Source organism: Anopheles gambiae, chromosome 2 (genome assembly GCF_943734735.2).
Source record: "Anopheles gambiae chromosome 2, idAnoGambNW_F1_1, whole genome shotgun sequence".
NCBI classification, from domain to species: domain Eukaryota; kingdom Metazoa; phylum Arthropoda; class Insecta; order Diptera; family Culicidae; genus Anopheles; species Anopheles gambiae.
The window spans coordinates 83,349,477-83,369,847 of record NC_064601.1 but is presented as its reverse complement, the minus strand read 5'-3'; the positions used below and the strand labels follow the sequence as shown (position 1 = coordinate 83,369,847).

The window sequence follows — 20,371 nt, the reverse complement described above, 5'->3', positions numbered from 1 at the left end:
ACCTCCAGAACCAGACAGACGTAAGCCCTTTAACTTGCAGACAGCGGTACGTCACGTTCCAGTGTGTAAAGAATTCCCAGTCCAGGTGTAATAACTGCAAAATCATGGTACAGTGATCTCTGGTCGGCCATCGGCCGAAATGAGACCCATCATTATGTGCTTCAATTCGCTGCGATTGAATCGTTACGATGAATTTTGCTCGCAACGATCATTCGCAGGATCATTGCATTGGAGGTATAGAGCAGAGCGCTAGAATTTCGGAATAGAAAGAACGGCAGCAGATGGTTACCTCCACTGGGTAGCAGGTATCATTGGCAGATGATTAGTGGTTTGGCGAGTGAATTATAAATAACTCTTGTTTAGTGTTATGAGGCGAGTGTTTTCACAATTTCAATGATTAGGCAGCGGTCGTGTTGAAATCTTGGATTTAAATTCACTTTTCTTTAGTTAAAATGCATCACAGTAGAATCCTGTCGTACAATCCAATGTTTTGCAACGAGTTTTTTTTTACATAATAATGCTCACATGCACAATTTGTTTTAAGTCAAACTCATCATTCTGTTTACACTTATTTTGTAAAAGATTTCTGCGATAAATTATTGGAATTATACAAAGTTTTGTACAATACGATTGTGAACGATCGATTTCAATTCAAATTATAATCCAACATCCAACCATTCCTTTCTAGATACCTTTCGATAGTCAATGAAAGATCACAGTTCTGTTAAACGATCTTCGTCACGAGTTGTGCCTTTGTGTTTTTCAATCCGATGCAACGACCAGCAAAAATTCTACATTTGAGAATTGAAAAACAAAAGAAAAGCATCTAAAATTCACATCAGACTGACGGGTAAGGGGTGTAAAGGAAGGGAGAGCAAGAGAAGCCTATCCCATTCCAGCACAGAATAATCAATCAATTTCCTTTCGAATGGACGATTATTGATAGTAGCGCTTAGAGACTGACTGGAATAAGATATTTTATGCAATCGATGGTGCATGGTATGCACTTTGGTCTTCGTGACCGAGCGGGCTCCATTGTTTCCATCCGGGGGAGGTTATCATTTGCAGTGGGGATCAGCTCTGCGGACCATTGTTCTTGTGGCATTCGGTTTGAGCATTTGCAGCACGTTTCAAGCTCGTTCGTAAATCTGTGACACAAGATATAATTTATTAAACCATCACGATGCGCGGTACAGAAAAGCGCATCGAAGCAATATTCATTGCCTGGCAGGAGAAGAAGCACGATCCTATAGTTATTCTAAGCGGACAATTAAACGTGTAGTGAATGCAGCATAATAATAACGAACCGATAAATCCATTCTTCGATCCTGAGTGTGAAATAAATCAACTCAATTAGAATAAAAAAACTAAATAAAACGGAGCAGTACTAAATCTACACTGCAATAATGATGATCGCTGGCCCGATTAACACCATTGATTAATCTCTTTCTAAACCCTTTCATACCCTTCCATCGCTTCATAATCGTGTGGCAAAAGCGTGTGAAAAAAAGAGAATATAGCTCAAGCACGCACCACGACGACCGCGAAACATCGATTGCGGTGCGGTGAGTAGCGTTTAATTTTCCGTTTCCTTCCTTAGGATGATTGCGAATCGCGTGCTCGATGTGCGCCGCGGTATGCAGTGTGCTGTATCGGAATTAATTACCCGAGACGGCGACGACGACGACGGTGACGACGATCACCTCCGATGACGGGCTGGGCAGGAAGGAATAATAGCGTTAAGACATAAACCATCGATTGGTGTTGGCAGAAATCGGCCACTAGCCGTACAGCAACCGCACTGAATGGGAGAGCTTGCGGTAGTCTAGTGAGTGCACTGGCTCTGCCAGTAACTCCAAAAGGAAGGCAGAGAGGAGGAGTACTGATCGTACGTACATGCGTCCCTTTGATTGCTTTGTCCTGCATTGTGGCGGTCTTTTCATCCCATCAAGGCTAAGATTAATCCACACCGGTCAACGTGAATTACGCGGCAAATTTGTGGAAATTTTGTACCATCATTGCCGCTAACAATAAGTGCGCAAATTAGCCGTTGCAATCGGTTATGAGCGGCGGCAAGTGCGGTAGATCGAACTGTTGACGGGTGGATTTATGCGATGATGGAGGGCTTCTATACATTACGATGAACGGTGGGCGATTTTCTTTCTTTTAGCTTTTAGCGAAGGCAAATTTTGTGCAGCTAAAAATTAATCAAGTTGGTATTTTAAGAGGTTTTTATATATATTTGAAACAGAAATAAAAAACATTTCATCATTTAGAACTTATATTCAGCAATTATAGTAGTTTCTTCTATAAATTGTACTACATCCGACGTAAGAATTCTTCATTGCGTTGTTGAGCTTTTCCATTTTCCCAACAACCAACGGTAGCGAGAACCCTTTAGCCTGCCCGGGCTAACAACTGTGACACCGTGGATTCCCCACGACCGGAGATTAAATAAACGAAAGGGAAAGCAAAAATCGTGACAACAGTTTGCCCCCCGAGAACCTCTCAGTGTCCATCGCTATTTTGCTGTCGCTCGCCCAAACCCACCTCGCTTATGGCACCGTTATAGGGTAAAGGTAGGAAGCGTGTTATTCTATCGGTACAATTCTGCCCAAGTTCTCGCCAAAGTCAAGCGGCAAAATAAAGGTCAGTCGCGACCGTGTCTGTGCCGCGCGCTAGAATGTTAAACGGTAGGCGCCATCCCGCTTGGGGGTTCGTCGCTTACGAAAACGCCACACGCGCCACTGCCACGAGCGTTGAAGTCTTTCGTTGTGTGATGGCCGTTTTTTGCGATCTTTCGACCATTTTAACGAGCTACAAGGTTCTAGTGCATTCTTTTGCTTTCCTACCGGTCGGGTTTTGCTTCAAGTTGTCGCTTGTGCCCTTATTTAAAACGAGTTGGCATTTTGCTGGCAGTGTGGCAAGAGGAATAAAACCGCGTTGTTTGAAGCAGAGAGAGAGGTTTAGGATTAGCGTCAATAAAAAATCGTCTCACTGGTGAATTAAAAAAAAGGACAAACGCTAACTATTTCCTCTATCGAATGTATCGCAAGACACCGGTGCCCATCGAAATCGTCGCTTAATTACGTCCACTTTATTACGCGTGACGCGTTTGCTGTGCAACCTGTTACTTGGCAAGCCGGTTGGACCGTGCGGCGTGCTTCCCCCGAGACGGATCTCCCGGCCAGCACCAGTAAACAGAGGCGGAAATGTACACGCGTGAATGTTATTTTTTTGCATTAGACTCCAAACGATGTGTGTGTGTGTGTTCTTGTCAGACATGCCAATAATAAAAAGCAACATCAAACTCCAATCTACGGCGTAGAATCGGAATCGATCGACACGCGGCGAGATTCAGCGTACCGGGGAACTGTAGATTAAGCCGGCGACCGTTTTGTGCGACGCGATAATCGCAGTGCGAATGCTTGTGGCCACTAGTGGCCGTAAAGTATGAGATAATGGCTTAACCGGTGGTACGATTTCGCGACAGGTTGTCGTTTGTGGGCATTGCCGTTTAAATTGCAGAACCGTTGCCACAGCGGTTGACCCAGACGGCGGCGATAATAAGTTCACCGGGCTCATTAGTTTACTTTTATTTCAAAACGAAAACGGTCGCTTTCCGTTCATTTGCCAGCCCACCGGCCTGTAATTACTGCTAATCCAGGTGCGAAATATGTGGAGTAAAGAATGCTCAGAATCTCATTTACAGAAGCAAACCGGGATAGTGCCGGACAAAAACAGGGATTAGAAGCCACAGCAAATAATTTTAAAATTATAACCTTACTCCATTTAGTACTGGCCGGGCCCTGTGGCCCATCATCACATTTTATTTGCTTAACGGACCCAACAAACGCATCACTTTCGCAATGCGTGCTCAGAAGATGTTGCGGAACAGGCTGAACGTTCAATTGCTCTCGTATTCCGTTTAACGTTTACCGTTCCGAAAAGAGGGGGGGGGGGGGGGGGGTAACCTTCTGGCCCCTGGGTGGTACTAACAACTTCATTAAACAAGTAACGTTTTACCTCTCTATTTATTTCGATCGAACCAATCGGCTGTCCGTTTCTGACCATGGGGCAGAGAGAGAAAGAGCGAGAGAAACAGCAAACTAAGGAAAAAAGCCATGGAAGAATCAGAACAGTTTGTAGTTCTGTGCCGACTATCTGCATATACATGCCACGGGGTCGATAGATGGATGCTGCTAATCTATTTCATTTTATTTCACAAGCGGCCACATGTACGCGCTTGTCCAGCCCCGCCGGCTGCTTCATGGTTCTTCATTTGTCATTCGGACCGATGTTTGCTTAGCATCCGGGCCGGGTCGAGTGTGCGCTAACGTTCTTGATGGTACGAGTGCAGCTGCAAAATGGTAGTTTATGTTTACGCTTGATACTCTACATCTTCCACTGCTTCTAAACATGCGCGAGCGGGCAGGTGGGAAAGGTAAAAAGATTAAGTGTCCCGTTGGGTGCGAGTTAATGGTGTTGAAAGTATTTTATTAGCTTTGTGATCGTATGAGTGGCTTACTACCGATGATGCTGAAAGCTTTCGACGGGGAAAGGATCCGAGAGGGCTTGATGTTGATGTACAAACTCTTGGCTTGAAGTGAGCCCTTGAGCTTAAGAATGATTGCCTGGCCCGTTCGTGCGGTTAAGAGCGTAGAACATGTTCCTGTTCGGAGAGAGATTGTTGAGTCTAGTCAAGAGTATTGCTGTTCTAGGACTTTGAATAAGTGCACGGAAGATATGAAGAAATGAATTGATTACTTCATCACAAATTCATTTCATTTTGCATAAAAAAGAAGTTGTTTAAACAATTAAAAATGCTAAAACTGTATTATTCTGTTGGAACGAGCAGATCGTATTGCTTTTAATAATAAATAACTCTTCTAATTGAATGAAATTGTTCAATTTAATTTAGATAATCAATATATTTGAAAAGATTTGGCACCTTTACTAAATACGATGATAGGATAAGCAACACAAACATTAAGTCCAAATGAATGAAATAATGAAAGGGAAGCACTGAAGCGATAAATAAATGGATTTCAACACATCATTGAGTTTGTATTTTGTTATGGGTTGCAGATCGCATCGTTATGGAATCTAATAAGACTGCGCACAATGTTTTTGTGTCATTTACACAACATTTAAAATTAAAACACACGTATATAAGCATTTACTCGAGCCTTTCGTATTTTCTATTTATTTTTTTATTCCTTGATATTTTTCATTGTACCTGTTCCGGGTCGAGTCCATTGAATGGTTTAACAGTATGGAATTTTATCATCTCACTATCAGCTAACGAGCCCTTTTCATTCCCGCCTGTTACCCGGCCCTGCTTGAAGCAAACTCATCACTAGGTCAGTCGTGTCGCGTAATGAGCGCACTTGCTTGCGTCCGGCGACTTGCGTAACAGGTAGAACTACCCGGGCCGGGGCCAGCGGGCAAGTAGAATAGACACACACACACACAAACCCAACCGCAGCGGCACGGTAGGGCTGACCGTTGGCCATCCAAACAAAATGAGCCCTATTTCTCCTATTCAAGAGAGAGAGCGTGCGCGCGAGGGAGCCGGTTTTGGCCTCGCGGATAACTGTTCCTAACGCCAGAACGGACGATAAAGCGCATAGCGATTGCGTTTGCTTTCTTGGCGCGTTTTCCCTCTCCTCCCCCCCCCCCCTCTTCTCACCAGCTTGTTGTCGCTGATGGAAATCGCAAATGGAAAAGGGAGTCAATATGTTTGTGCGCAGAACGTGCGGACTTAATGGGGAGGAAGATGTCCTCGTTTCTTGGGTGTGGACAGCCCAGTACGCGTGCAGTAGAACCGTCCTGCTAGAAGATGGAGCTTGTCGCCGATGGACAACTGCAAACAAAAAACAACGGCAAAACGGCGGAACTTGATTTACGATGTAGTTATGTCCACGAGCGAGTACGCACACACATACATACTAGAGAGTGTGAAAATGGCGCAAATGTGTGTGACGAGTGTGAGCTTCTCTTTTTTTTCTTCCATATCTTTGTAACGCTTTGTTTGCCAAAGCCAGTCTGCGAAGAGTGTTACTGATCAATTTGTGCTAGATTTATGCTGCTAAAAGGGTCGAACGAATGTCGAGGGGAAAATGTTGCTTTTTGTTTGCTTTACCCGATTTTCCAGTGGCTTATGGTAGTGTGTGAAGTACTGCCTTGTGTTTGCTTCAATGCTGGGCATTGTGGCAGGGGATAGAGCGTTAAAATAGCAGCACTACAATGTACGCGAATGGTATAATTTATTTACTTTTGGAATAACACCTAAAACAGTTCATCATTATTGAACGTAAAAAATTGTTTGCATAGCTTATTAAAGCGTTTGATCTATCTTCAACTATAAGATCTCCGATTTTTTTCATAGACGATTCGAAAGTAAGTTTGATTTAGTTAGTTTACTATTTTTATTCAGAAACTTTACAGCAGCTTTATGTAGTTTTCATGTAAAGAATGTTGAGAATGTTTGGTTAACCAGCATGTTTGCAAACAAAATGATCATGGATATGGAGATATGAAAGACAATATCTTTCTTAAGATTACTCGAGAGCCGAGGTACAACGTGCTGCAACAAAGACGAGCACATTATGAAAACAATTACTGCAAACAAAATGAAGACACGGTAGTTTATTTAAATTTGAATTCCAATCAATTACAGTTAATTGTAAGATTGAAGTAAATTTCAAAATTCTTTTCAATATTCTTGTAACAAGACCTTGACATGAACTACATGGTCCTTTATGACCTTATTCCTTCCTACAAAATAAGTCTGTCATAATTTAAAAACGTGACGTTACGTCTTCTAACTCATCTCTTCGTTACTTCCAAATAATGCCATTACATCACCTTGTTCCTAAATAGGGAAAAATAATTACTAGGAAGACCATCTGACCATCGTCTAAGCACCGAAAAACGTTGCCTTTGCAGTGCTCATTAAAACATAACAGCAGTTTACGGAAAGAAATAATTCAATGTCATCCAACTTCCTGTACACGCTGGTGGGTTGTGCGCATTCTTTGCTTTGTAAGCTTTTCCCCCCTACGCTCACGTTGTTGACAGTGAATATATTAATTTTTAAAAATACTTCCCCCAACACACACACACACACACTCTGCTCGAGCTTCAACAGAATAGAACAACGAAATGAAAAGTGGCTTCTATTATTGTTACGGTCCACTGCGCCGCAAGAAGCCTTTGTGGACAGTGGTTCTCAAACTCCCTGCACGACCGCACGATGACACAAGCGCGACCGACGAGATTGTTAAGTGAAACCAATGAGAATTCGCAATTACGTCATTAGTGACCGAAGACGGTGGGCGATTGCAACCATTTGCTAGTGCGTGTCCTGTTTCCCCGCACGACAGACCGCACGTAAAATCATCAAGACGCGCTCGTTCAACGCTCCGGCCTGTCCCGGGTCTTTGTCTGACCCCGCCAAGGTTACACGGCTGGATGCGACGCGTCGAAAGTAATTTACCTCAGCGTTGCCTGCCACGGCAACCTCGCTCCGTTCGCGGATTCACTTTCCCGGGCTCGTCTACCAGATGTCACGATCTCGAGTTTTGCAACTGCGTAAATGCAATTTAAAGTGCTACTAATGGCGCAATTCATTTCAGTGCTTTTTTCGCTCTGCGCCATCCGCGGGCATCCTTGCGCGGGGGAAAAGAATAATCGTTTTCTCATTCATCTATTTAGTTCACGGTCACAGGCCGGACGGTGTCGTACGATGGGAAGGCTGATGCACGCTGGCTGCAGTGAAGCTAGAACTGTTGCTGTTTTGTATTTACTGGCAGCGAATCTCTTCACAGTGGAATGCTTTCACTAGCGAACCGTAGTGAAGCAAAATGGTATGTCCATTGAGGGAGGGGACGAGCGTATGTTGACTTTTCTTGCACTTCATTCCGATTCACAAAAGCACGAAGCTGGAAAGCTATCTTATTACGCTGAAGCCAAGCTATTATCGCTCCGGTAATCGTTATCATTATCCTGCAACATTCATCATCAGCAAAAGCGACATGATGCGGATGCTGCTGTAATCTGCTGGGACTGCGTGCAAATAGTTAAAAGTAATTTAACATTTTATTGGATTCAATGCCGTGCTGCAATCGTTTATTATTATGTTTTATTTGCAGCAAAATGCAAACCGATGGAATAGAGCAAAACAATACAATACAAAAAATAGATTCTAAACAACACATAAAACGAATTCATTTTATTAATTGTGAATTAGCTCATAAAAGTCATAGATTTTTTTAAACATTGCACAATTTTTTTATATTTCAATACGTTCAATGAACTCTTCAAGAGCTACAAATCTACTCTCTTGTTGTTCTAAATTGTCTGAAGTCGGCTTTATGATCATTTTATTTACGTCACTATTATTGGTGATCATCTCCATTCTCCAACTTCTCCTTCAGATCGAGCAGTAACTCGTTCCCAGTATTCCTTAATTGATTTTGCAATTTACTACCGAAACCGAATCTCCTATAATTTATTGTCACATTAAATTATTGTGCACAATTTTACAGAGCGATATTATTGAATTGCTGCTTTGCTCATTGCTTCACTGCAACTTTGGAAAAATGTCTCCCCCCGCAACGCTGCAACCGAATCCTCGACATCGCAACATAAAGTGTGTTTTATGAAATGTTTACGAGGAAATATCCTAAAGGCTGCGAACGTTGCACAGGAACAACACGCATTTCCCTCCATTCAATATACAAAAGCCCAACTGCATTCGGCTGTAATGTTGAATAGCTGCACAGCGTAAATTCCAATTTCAAAAGACTCGCGGTAATAAGCGACGATCCTGGTGGGCCTCGATTCAGGTTCGATCGGTTCGCTCGTTGCTCTTTCATCCAGCAGGGTTAGCAGAGGAACGTGAAAAAAAACCCAGGGAATGATCTTTACGTTGCCTTTTTTTCTTGTTTTCCAACCGGAAAACCAAACCGGGAATGTTACCGACAGTGCGGGCAATCATTTAAATTGCCTATATGCAAACTAATCTATGCCACAAGCCACATGCCGGCGGCACACTTGGCCGCTTTCCATAACCGAAGCTAGAAGTCCTTGCGCCGGAATGTGTATGTGTGTGTGTGTGTGCGCATGCACCGCAAATAACCGACGATGCAATTACGTCGCCACGCTTGCATAATGCTGTTGTGGTTTCGCGTCCACCAAAACCACAGTCTGCAGCCATCCGGGCCATGCAGATTTGTCCGATTCGATCACATCTGTAACTGCGGTCAACTGAAGGAGTGAGGAGCATAGCCGGTGGGAAGGCGATCGATCGTGATTTGATCGAAGCTTTGATCTGCGTGTGGCTACAGCCGTGTCCTGAACCGGTATCTCTTCGATTTGGAGTGCAATGGCCCAGTAAGGTGAGGTTTAGCGTCCGCTTCATCATATGCAAGCGTTAGGGTTGAATTATTTATTAAATGGAAATTTATTGTTGTCCGATCGGGCTCCAACGACGGGCGAGAAAATGTCCCGGGACCGACATTTTACCACACAAAAACCGACACCCTCGCACCACGAGCTAGGAGAGGAAGCGTGCAATGCAAATTTACCCTGCAGCAATGGTCGCATTTTGAAAGCTGTTGAGGGTGGATGCAAGTGATCTTCCGGGCGATCTGGGCGGGCGATCATTTCTGGGGCTAGGGCACTTGATTTTGATTGATTTCCGCAATTGCGTCGGCAGGCAGGCATCATTTCCTTGCACACTAACCTAGTTCTTGCGTGGGAGGATGGAAGGAAGAGTGACTGCGATAGGGCACTCTCGAAGGTAGCAGTACCGTCTGGAAGCTTCCGGTTGTACTGGCCCGCTTGTGTTATTTTTCCCCCGACTGGTAAGTTCTTACAGCTAACGGAACGTGCAGCAATTGAATTTTATTTTAAGCCCATCATGTCAGTGGTGCGTTGGAGGCTGCAGCCCCGTTCGGTTTGCCTTTGGCAGGGCTGCACTGGCGTGCTTTACCCTTGCACTTCCCGACGTCAGCACCAACCGCACACAGCGTGGAAATAAACAACAACAACAACTAGAAAAGTCGGCCGATGTTAATTTTAGGCTCGTCTGTACGCCTTTTCCCTTCTCATTCTTCTCTCTCACTACCTCTTCGCGATGCAATCATCTCGTGTGGGGTATGATCGATCGTAGGTCCGCATGCATCAGCACATACACACATACGCACACTTACACACAACATTGCTGGCCTACTGAGATGAGCTGGCGACTGCGATTGTGCGTTAGGACACGTTCACACCTTCAACTCGCCCGTCGAAAGGTTGGGCTTTTGCTTCAACGGACGCATCTACACAATTCGGGCATCATGGAATGGGTGTCGGTGCACTTTTAACATAATTTAACATTTTTTCAACATAACTTTGCTGGGTGAGTTGCCGTGGGTTTAAATTTACCATAGCGTGAAAGTTCTTTCACCAAACGCGCGCCCATGACCTTTCTATGCGCCGCCGGACCGCCGTTCAAGCTCGTCGGGCGCGTCGGAAGCACCCAGTTATGCATTGTTGTGGCAGCAATGAAAAGATCGTAAATTGTGTGAGCAAGTTGCACACGCTCCTGTCGGGCGGAGGGAAGGGAGAGGGAAGCAACGCAACGCCGGCTCACCAGATTAAAATTAGAGCTGCAGAAAAAACTCATTTCAACCGCAGTAGCTTTCGTTGATTCATGAAGCGTTTGTTGTGGCTGTGTTTAATGTGTGTGGGTCTGTTTTCCTCTGCTTCCGATGACAAGCGATGGGAAGCAGTGATATATAAATTTGACAATTTATGAGCTCCTAATGAAACCACTAGGGAGTGAGTGTTTGTGCTAAAGTTAACTCAATGTAAAACGTGTCAGACTGGTCTAATTTCTTAGTTGCGGGATTAAACTGTTGTTTTTAAAACACAAATGAAATAAGTACAGAATAGAAGAAAATAGGATTAAATTGCAAACTTCTCTACCATACAAATTAATCGAAAATAATAACCAAATAGATTGATGCTTAAAGATAAAACAGTACAAAAGTTGTTAAAATATGTATGGCTTAAAGAACTGCGTAGGTTTCCTCTTTCGATAATTAAATGCTATTGATTAATATTTTGATTTATTTTTTATGATTTCTGTTGTTATTAGTTAATCTAGCCTTTTATTTCCTGCACTGACGAATTTTTTATCTTACTTTTACAGTTCACAGGGTGTTGACAAGAAAAGCTAGTAAATTGAAATATGTTGTACATTTAAAACATCATGTTCTTGCTTATTTACAGACTGCTATATTGAATCATGTCCAAAGATTCAATACTAAATTGAAACGTTAATCTCATTTTACGACTAACAATTTCATCCATCGATTTTATTACTAACAACTGTCAGTGTTATGATTTCAAAGATCTAATTTGCAAAAAGCTGTTTATTTGTTTGTTTATTTGTCATTTAGTTCTTGCACAGACTTGCTGGGACACTTACTTGTATAATAAATCCCTAATTCATCTAGAAACTTAACTAAAACGCTATCAATGAGGAAACGAGAGACCATTGGTTTTGAATTGGATTATACTAATGTTGAAGTCAAAGAATCTTTGGTACTTGTTGAAGTTTTGTATCGTTTGGTTCATATGCGCATTATAGGAACATGCAGATCTTGAGAACATAGGTCTTCGCAGCTCACGTGACGAGAAGACTCACGTGAGAGGTCGTTCAGGAAAGATAAAGAACATAAAGATTCAGCTTTTCTAGCAGGTAGCGAGGATCTATGTTCCCGCTGATTAACTTCGCGACAAAAGTAGCTTGTAATGACTGGCGTCTATGTTCTAAGGTTAGTTACAGAAATGTTAGAAAAAATACCCTTTTTATTGAACATAAAGTTCTTCTTCTTCTTTAGCACAATAACAGTTGTCGGCCAAGACCTGTTTGTACCACTACTGGGCTTGGCTTTCAGTGACTTATTGATTACCCATAACAGGATAATCAGACCTACCTATGGTAGAACGGTCCATTCGGGACTTGAACCCCGTGATGGGCATGTTGTTAAGTCGTACGAGTTGACGAGTGTACTACGAGATCGGCTAAGCATAAAGTTCACGTTGTCAGTGAAATGGTAACTGAATGTTAAAAAATTAAATTATTTGATCTAAGCAGATGATAATTACTACATAAAAGATAAGGCATTCGATGCGATAAATAAAATTAAACCAAGGATGCAAAAAAAATCCAACAAAGTTGCTGATTGGATGTGATCTAAACACATGATAAACAGCTTATTTACAGATTTACTTCTTTATGTAAACTAAAACGACTACAAAAGACTAAATATCTAATAATAAACGAAATTATATATTTCAACCATACGAATCACAATTTGCACCAAAGAAACTTTCTCCAGAAGTAATGCAACAAGCTTCTGAGTAATGATGCCCATTTCATAGCCGCCCATCACGATCGCTCTCCGCGCAGCCAGCCAAGTACCATCATCGTTTCCCCAAGCAGCCCGGCGATCATATCGCAACACTACGAATGGCCGAATTGTGCGCGGGGCTACTGATCCCGATCTGTTTTCCCGCTGCCTGGCAGTCGGTCAGTTGACCGAACAAGGCAGCCCACATGCTCGGGCGCGCCCGTGCCCGCGATCATGTAATGTGTGTGTGTGTGTGTATGTGTGCGTATGTGTGGCTGCTGCGTTCGTTCGGGATGATTATTTTAAGTGTGTGTTCATTATGCTGCCGACGGCCAACACGGTCCACAGTCAGTGACCGTGTTGTAGTATGATCCCGCCTGGGCAAGGGGAAACCCTTCCCGGCCCGTTCCGCTGTGCCCGTTACGCTGCGTTGAGTTTCCATCACACCGCATCGGTATGTTTGTGTGTGTGCGCGCTGGAAGTTTCCATGCTTGAACATTGCTTCCGGATCCAAAAAGGCCAAACGGGACCAGCCACGAGCCAACCGGTGGCAAGTACCGGCCAACTTTGACGAGCCCGAGGGGCACATTGCGCGTGTGTGTGTGTGCGTAACGGTGCTGTCAAATACTTGCCAGCGGATGTCACGGCACGTCATGTCTGTCTGGTACGCTGCTTAAGGCCGTCGACAGATTGCCGAGCGGATTGCAACAGTTCGAGCAGTCGGCAGGCTGACCGCCGCAGACCACACACTGCCGATCGATGTCCTGCCAGCAGCCGGCACAGTAGCAAAGGAAGCAGTCCGGGCGCTGACACTCCTGCGGTGCTCCGGCGCCCCGACACACCGCACACCGTCGACCGGTGCGGGTCCAGCCGAACCAGTTTGGATGCTGCAAGGCGAGCCGGTCACAAAACGGGAGCACTCGGCAGGAGCCACAACTGCCCGCTAACTGTAAGATGCGCTCGGGGAGCGTCGCCTGTAGGGTGCGCGTTTGCCGCAGGACACGATTGTACAGGTAAGCGGTACGCAGCTGCTCCCGGCCAGGATAGAAAAAGGAGCAGATGAGACGGCGCGCCCGCTGGATGTACGCTTCGGTCGTGATGAGAAGGGCCAGCAGCGCGAACAATCCATAAATGCCGGCGACGGTCCAGCCCGACAGTGGCACTGGGCGCGGAAGGCACGCTTTGTTCGAGGCGTGGAAATCTAGCCGTTCGTTTGTGCGAAATCCTTCGGCAGTGTTGCGCACCAGCTCGGCGAGTGCTCCTGTACCGGTGACCTGGTTGGGGATGAAGAAGTGATAAACCATGCTCCAAAAAATTTTTTTGGTCCACTTGAAGCCTTTTCCAAAGACACACCGTCACGTTAACGCCATGAAATCCTTGCTGATGATACTCAATGCGCGAATGGCGTGCCACTATGTCGAGCGTTTCATACAGCAGTGCGTCCATCAGCAGCAGAACGGTCGTCGAAAGGCAATGAAACAGCAGCGTAGCGAAGGATCCAACAATGTGGCGCAGTTCCAGCTTGTTCCAAATGCCTGCCCGCGTGTCGATCAGCTCCGATTGCTGGATCGCCCGCAAAGGGAGCACCGGGAAGCCATTCTCCTCCACACGGCGAGCGGCGAGCGCTCGAAACTGATCCGTGATGTAGAAATTGTTGAAAGTGATCCTCCAAAGGTAAGCATTATGGTAGCGGACCGAGCTGAAGATCACACGGAGAAAGATGAACGCAAACACTTTGCGCACAAAGTAGCTCACCAAGCGGAGGAAGTGTTTCTTTTTGCTGAATTCTTTCCCCATCTGTTTGGACGCTTTCTTGATGGTTCTGGGTGAAATTTGGGGTGAATTGGGTTTTACAATTCTTCCACATGTAAAATTACCCAACAAAGGAACTTACACGTAACCGGAATGGTTTCGCAAATCGGGCACCTGATAATCGATCTCGATGCTACCGACACCCCCCGTCAGCTGGTGTTCGGTCTGTTTGAGCAGGCGATAGTTTGCGCCAAAATCCTCATCCAGCACGTCCTCCATGCGGCACACGGCACCGACCCCGAACAGTTCGGCCGAGCTGCAGGCCACATCCAGCTTCATCGGCCAGCAGAGCAGCGTGTTGACGAGCGGTGGCAAGCTTTCGCTACACTCGTCGTACGACCGCTCGAACGAAGCCTTGCACCGGTCCACGCCCGTCGCTAGCTGGGCCAGGCAGCGCTCGTTAAGCTTGGCCACGTACGCCTGCTGATAAGCGGCTGCGGAACGAATCGGCCCATCAATGCCAGCACCATCCGCGCTCACCTCCTCGCTGCTGAGCGAGTCTGAGCCGTCTTCTCCTCCATCACCACCACCACCACCACGGCCAGAATGCTCAACCTCCCGCACGATAGGTTCGACGATGGAAACGATCGCGGAAAACTCTTGCTTCAACTCCGGCAGCCGATCGCGCCCCTGGAGCAGTGCATTTTGAAACGGTTTCGTCATCAGATCGACGCGCGTTAGCGTCAAATTAAAGGCCAGCTCGGCGGAGCAGGTTAGAACGCGCACCACTTCGCGCCCGTTCAGGGACGCATTTTCGATCGGACCGGTCAGCAGGAGGGTGAGGGTAAGCGTTTTGAGCAGATTGCGTCCCGCTTTGCCAAAAAACCCTACCCAACACAGCGCACAGACGCAGCGAACTTGCGCCGAAAAGCTACATCCGACTGCTGCGAGTGGGGTGGAAATTAAGCAAAATACGCCCAGTTGGTGAGCCGTTTCATTGTATGGAAATTTTTGACGCTTACCCAGTGCGACCGCCACCGTCAGGCCGAAGTAGAAGCGGACGGTGTCGGGAAGGTCAAGGTTTACTAGCACGAGCCGGTAGAAGAGGAAGCCCACGAGCAGTCCGTACAGGGCTAGCAGAAGCGCACGGGGCAGCAGCAGCTCGGTTCGCTTTTCGCCCGCAAGAAGTTTGTACGGGGTGGGATAGTTTCGTTCGAAGGTGGTGAAAAACCGGCGGAAAAGATATCTTATTCTGGAGAAGTTCATTTTTGGAGAATAGAACCTGTTGACTATGGTTTAATTGTTTGCAGGAATAGAACCTGTTGACTGTGGTTGAATTGTTCGCTTACTGCGATGTTCTTGTTGGATTACTTGGATGTTTGCAATGATGCTGCCACCATCCAACTCAACTGGATCCGATGTAAATACCGAAAACAAAACCACAATTGGAATCGAATTGCTTACCTAGAATGAAAAATGGAAGAAAAAATAACCAATTAGAAACCAAGCGATACGAGAAACATGTTGCACTCAGCACTAATGAAGGGAAAACATATTCAACCGTCAAGCAGCAACTGTGGTTGCGCGTTGCGAGAATTCATACGTTTTTAATTGATTGCAATAACCCAAACAACCCACCGGGAGGGATTGAGGGAGGGAAGGAAGAAGCTAACATATGGCCAGCAATCGATAGACAATTGTGATAAGGTAGCAAAAGGCAACAACGGGCCCGCCGCAACACCAAACAGAGCAACAATGCAAAGCATCGGACTCCGGTAATGGCGGGCTCAGCCGGGTTTAATGCAACATTTTTCTCACCCCACGTTCAGCCAACGTTCTTGCGCCTGTGTGCCTGCATAGTGTCCGCGCCCACCATAAGACCACACGAAACCCGAGTCTCGTCTTCATTCGCATCACCCATCAGCAACGATGTTGTAGCTCGAGCGTGGAGCATTCGTCTCCACATGAGGGCCCCTAGCCTCTAGTTCAAGAATCTGGACTCGACCAAACCTTACCCACTTGCCACCCACCGATATGTGTGTGACTCTCTCTCTCTCTCGCTCTCCCGTACGATCGCGGTTCTAATTACAAGATTTTATCGTCTGTAAATAATGAAAACGAAAAGAGAAGCATCGGTAGACGGGGTAGAACGGTCGATGTGGCGCACCGTGGCGTGACGACATGCGTCGGACGGCACGCTTGTGCTGGGCGGGCGTTGGTCACTGGACCTTGGTGCCTGCGCTCGGCGTAAGTTCACACTCGCTGGACGCTGGAAGGTGGCTGACCAGCTGGCCCCAACACTGTCCGCCAAACGGAGCCGTGTACAGATTTGTAGCCCCGTACATCGCGGGCACGAACGGAAACTACGACATACCAAGGAGCAGAAACACACACACACACATACGTGGTGGCTTCCCGTGGGCTGCGCAGTCTAATCGTTTCTTTCTCCGCCAGTGAACGCACCAGGCAGTGCTTGTTCGGCTCATAAATTCGCACGAGACGGGTGCGCAAAACATGATCGTGATGGGTTCACGCATCAAGCCGCGCAGCAGCGCAGGAATGCATTGCGCCGCACCACGCGATAGCGTAACGAATGGACGAAACACGAGTGCACACACAAACACACTTAAGGTTCTAAAGCAGACCGCACGACACAGGCAGGCAACTTTAAGTGGAAGCATAAACTCCTGCCAAGTCCAAGGAATCGGATCGGAAGGAACCTGCCCTGAGCTTCCCTATTATTATGCATTTTTTTCTCACCTTTTCACGCGATTAGTGTTTGTTTTTCTGTGTGGCGCAGCAACAAAAAAAGTTAACCCCACAACGGTCTTTGGACAACGGTCGTGGGATGAGAGGGCACCGAGTTACAATTGCTTCTCCCGCGCAGAGACATTAATCTCCCGGAACGCCCGGAAACTCCGCAAGAACGAATGAAGACATTAGTCAGCGCCCGGCCTCCGGGATGATAGATCATCCTGCCACAAGTCACATGTGTGAAGTTTGTGCGAACGGTGCGAAGTGTATCATATAAGTGTGTTGTGAGCTGTGGATGGTTGGACGAGGAGTTGAGCGGGTTTGATGATAAGCAATTATGCAATAAGGGGAAGTTTTTATGCACGATTCAGCAATTAAGCTATCCACCGCGTTCGCGTCTCATTATCTGTATGGACCGGGACATGGAAGGGGTGAAGCGGAAGATGATCTCTCCATTGAAGAGAGGGGGAAGGCAGAGGTCAGAGCTGTACTGAGCCGTCTCAAGACCCGGGAAAAGGTCGATCAGGTGGCGGTAATGTGTAATGAGTTTCGCTAATGTAGGTGACGAATCGGTCTATTACGCGGCTGGGAAGATGGCCGTGTTCCCGTTAGGTTATGCTGGATGTTTGCGTGAATTTGTCGTTCTGAAGATGATGCGGTTTTTTTTTCCACAAAGCTTACAGTTGGAGTTTTGAGATTAGAAAGCCACACGAGTGGACCGATTCGACACATGGCAATACGTTCTGCTGCATCCCACAGTCCGTGACTAACGCTTGAGCATCTATCTGAACGCATCATCAGTGGCTCACACGCGCGGGCTCGTGTTTTCCACCTCCAGGACAACCTAGCTAGCCAGTTGGGGTGGCCCATAAAAGCAGAGAGCTCGGAGACTGTACAGTTAAACTGTTCGGTGGCGAATTTATTGATCCCTACGCCAACACGCGGTATGCAAAATATTGAACGGCTTTTATTGGCCGGTTGGCCGGGGGTAATGCGCGACGTACAATTCGAGCTATCAGCTATGCAAGATTAGGAGGACACGGTTTTCGTATTGGAAATGCTAACTCTACTCGAGAGCCTGTGGCTGTGTGTGAAAGACACATTCCAAAAATTTATGGCTCATGTTTGTGCCGTGGCAGCGACGACCTAAAACAGAGGTCGGTGAGATCGCCCCGTAACAGATAAGCCCCACACAGGACAGCACGCTTATTCTTATTTCGGCTGCCTGGAAAGCACTTCTTCAGAAGCTTCCCGGGCTGTGGAACGTTGTATTGGCAACATTGTATTTTAAATCATAGGACTTGGTGTTGGCCATCCCTCCCAGCAGCAGCAGCATCGCCGTGATGTATTATGCTCGGAGGGGTTTGAGCAAATCGCTCTGCTCGCAGGGCGGAACCACGGGCGAACTCGCGCGAGGTCGTGCCCACCCGCAGGACAGCCAATTCCTGGGGGGTGGGGGCGCGCGATCGGTAATAAACATAAATCATAAAATACGCAAATACATAGCTATTGGCCGCCCGGGCCGTGCATGGCCTCCTTTGGATGGTGACCGTTGTTGGATGAGCATGCGGTTGGGGCAAAGAGAAGAGTGAAGAAACAGTAACACAATAGTAAGGGGCTGACGTGGCTTTTGGGAAGGGTTCTTAAGTGCTATGAATTACTAAGTTGATTGATAGAGGAAAAAACATGATTATGATGTATTTGTTTAAGGTTCCTTTAATAATATTTCAATACTTTCTCATAAAGTTATACAATAATCGGTAGTTTATTTTAACTTAACGCGCAATTACATTTTTATTCCGCGTTGCTTTCATGCTCGCTTTCATTATGTTCCATAATGTTGCAACGAATGGGTTTAATAGACCATTTAATTTCTCCCCAACACACGCATGATTCCGATTCTGATATAATTTATGTGGCGTCCAGCTTCAATTGCGGCCAAACCATACCACAAACGGACCATTCAGACAAAGTACGCCGAGTCCTTCCCGAGGCCAGCATACTCGATCCAATTCCTTCGCCTGCGTGCCACAGAAGAGAACGACGAAGAAGAGGGTAAAATAATGTACCATTCAGCACCGGGAACCGGGATCACGAATTCATTAGCATTCAATTGGTCCACAAATTGAACGGGTTGTTTGGTATAAAACAAAAAAAAACACACACATACACACAACGACAGTCCGCATGCTGTCGTGTTGTCGTAATGGGTTCATATGTTTTATTTGCTTACCGGGTTGTTGTAGTGCTTGCGTTCGCCGCGAATCGCGATGAAAGTTGCGCGCGCCGAACGAACAAGATCGCCGCTCGTATCTCACCGCGGAAGAGAAGTTGCTCTGCGATGAAGAGTGTACCGGAGCAATTGGGCACCTGAACCTGAACCCATTCCCAGTGTAACGATACCGCCAGGGTCTGGTACTGGGGACGTTATGAATTATACATACAGTATCGCGCAAACGGACGTTGTTGGAACGAAATCGGTCAATTTAATTGTGTTTCAATTCGAACAATCTTTTCTTCTTCCCGATCGTTGGTTCGGCCATGGTGACAGAGCTATGCCCAGGGACGGTGGACAGGGAACTCGCCTGTTTCTCGCTTCTCCCCGTCCTGGCTAATGACGCTCCGCGGGCTCTATTGGAATTACTTAATTTTATCGCATTCGTTTGCTGATCGTTTGCTGATTATGGAGTGCCATGTATCGTGTTCATCGCTGACGAAGAGGGAGATCCAGGGTGCAAAAATAGCAACGGAAAAGAAAATTAACACAACGAACTGGGTGTCATAAAAATGTATAACACACACGGCGTGTCGTCCCCATAAGACTGTATTGTATAGCGTTATCGAATCGTAAGAGTGCGATTTTATGACAGCATTAAAGTACGGTCAGATAACTTTCCTACACATTGTTTGATTGCGTGCCATTCTTTATGTTAATACACATTATAAAACGAAGAAACTGTCAAAGAAGTTGGGGAGAAATGATAAAAAAACACTATGTCTTGCCAACGAATGTCACCCGGCACCTCACCTTATTGCTGCATAAATTCATGCCACGTTCCCTCGTGGACGTGGACCTTCAAAGTTGTTGTACAAAATCAGATAACTCAGCTGGCAGAGCTGAGTGTCGCAGTATTGGAACGACACTTGAAGGTTTCAGCTTTTTTCTATCTGTTTTTTTTTTTCAAGACGCGATACTGAAATCACTGTGCTACTGGTCACTCCGGTACGCAAACCCGTGGGAATTCCAAGGTAGCTGGTGCTTGGGAAAACACTACCGATCTAGCCGCGTCCACACAGAGATCTTACAAAGCGATCGCTGTCATATCCGCACAATGATGAAGGGTTAGAAAATGAAACGTTACGAAACGCGGACCTGTGTACCCGGTTGCAGTGAAGAGGCAGTGAAAGATAATGCCATAAATCAGACGCAACTGGTGGTGGTACCGGCG

At 46.1% G+C, this 20,371-nt stretch overlaps 2 protein-coding genes across 3 annotated transcripts in view; both read right to left on the bottom strand.

Annotated features, from left to right (window-relative positions):
- LOC1276057 (uncharacterized) overlaps positions 1–20,371 on the bottom strand; it is a 54,372-nt gene that overhangs the window by 15,841 nt on the left and 18,160 nt on the right. The window lies entirely within an intron of this gene.
- On the bottom strand, positions 11,740–15,937 carry LOC1276056 (protein sneaky). Of its 2 annotated transcripts, XM_061647444.1 has the most exons (5): positions 15,488–15,935; positions 15,191–15,450; positions 14,311–15,112; positions 13,770–14,238; positions 11,740–13,690 (listed from the first exon to the last, which is right to left on the bottom strand). In XM_061647444.1, the coding sequence occupies exons 2-5, from the start codon at positions 15,432–15,434 to the stop codon at positions 13,058–13,060; spliced, it is 2,148 nt and encodes a 715-aa protein (XP_061503428.1). In that variant the 5' UTR covers positions 15,435–15,450; positions 15,488–15,935; the 3' UTR covers positions 11,740–13,057. The 2 variants fall into 2 exon arrangements, with proteins under 2 accessions (XP_061503428.1, XP_061503427.1); XM_061647443.1 differs by having other exon boundaries at positions 14,311–15,450; positions 15,488–15,937.

What these genes read in the sequence shown, in the direction of transcription:
- LOC1276056 (XM_061647443.1), bottom strand. Translation starts at nt 15,434, where the DNA reads ATGAACTTCTCCAGAATAAGATATCTTTTCCGCCGGTTTTTCACCACC. An exon ending in CGAAACCATTCCGGTTACGT is followed by an intron (nt 14,239 to 14,310) that starts GTAAGTTCCTTT and finishes AATTTCACCCAG; the next exon opens with AACCATCAAGAAAGCGTCCA. An exon ending in TTCATGGCGTTAACGTGACG is followed by an intron (nt 13,691 to 13,769) that starts GTGTGTCTTTGG and finishes ATCCCCAACCAG; the next exon opens with GTCACCGGTACAGGAGCACT.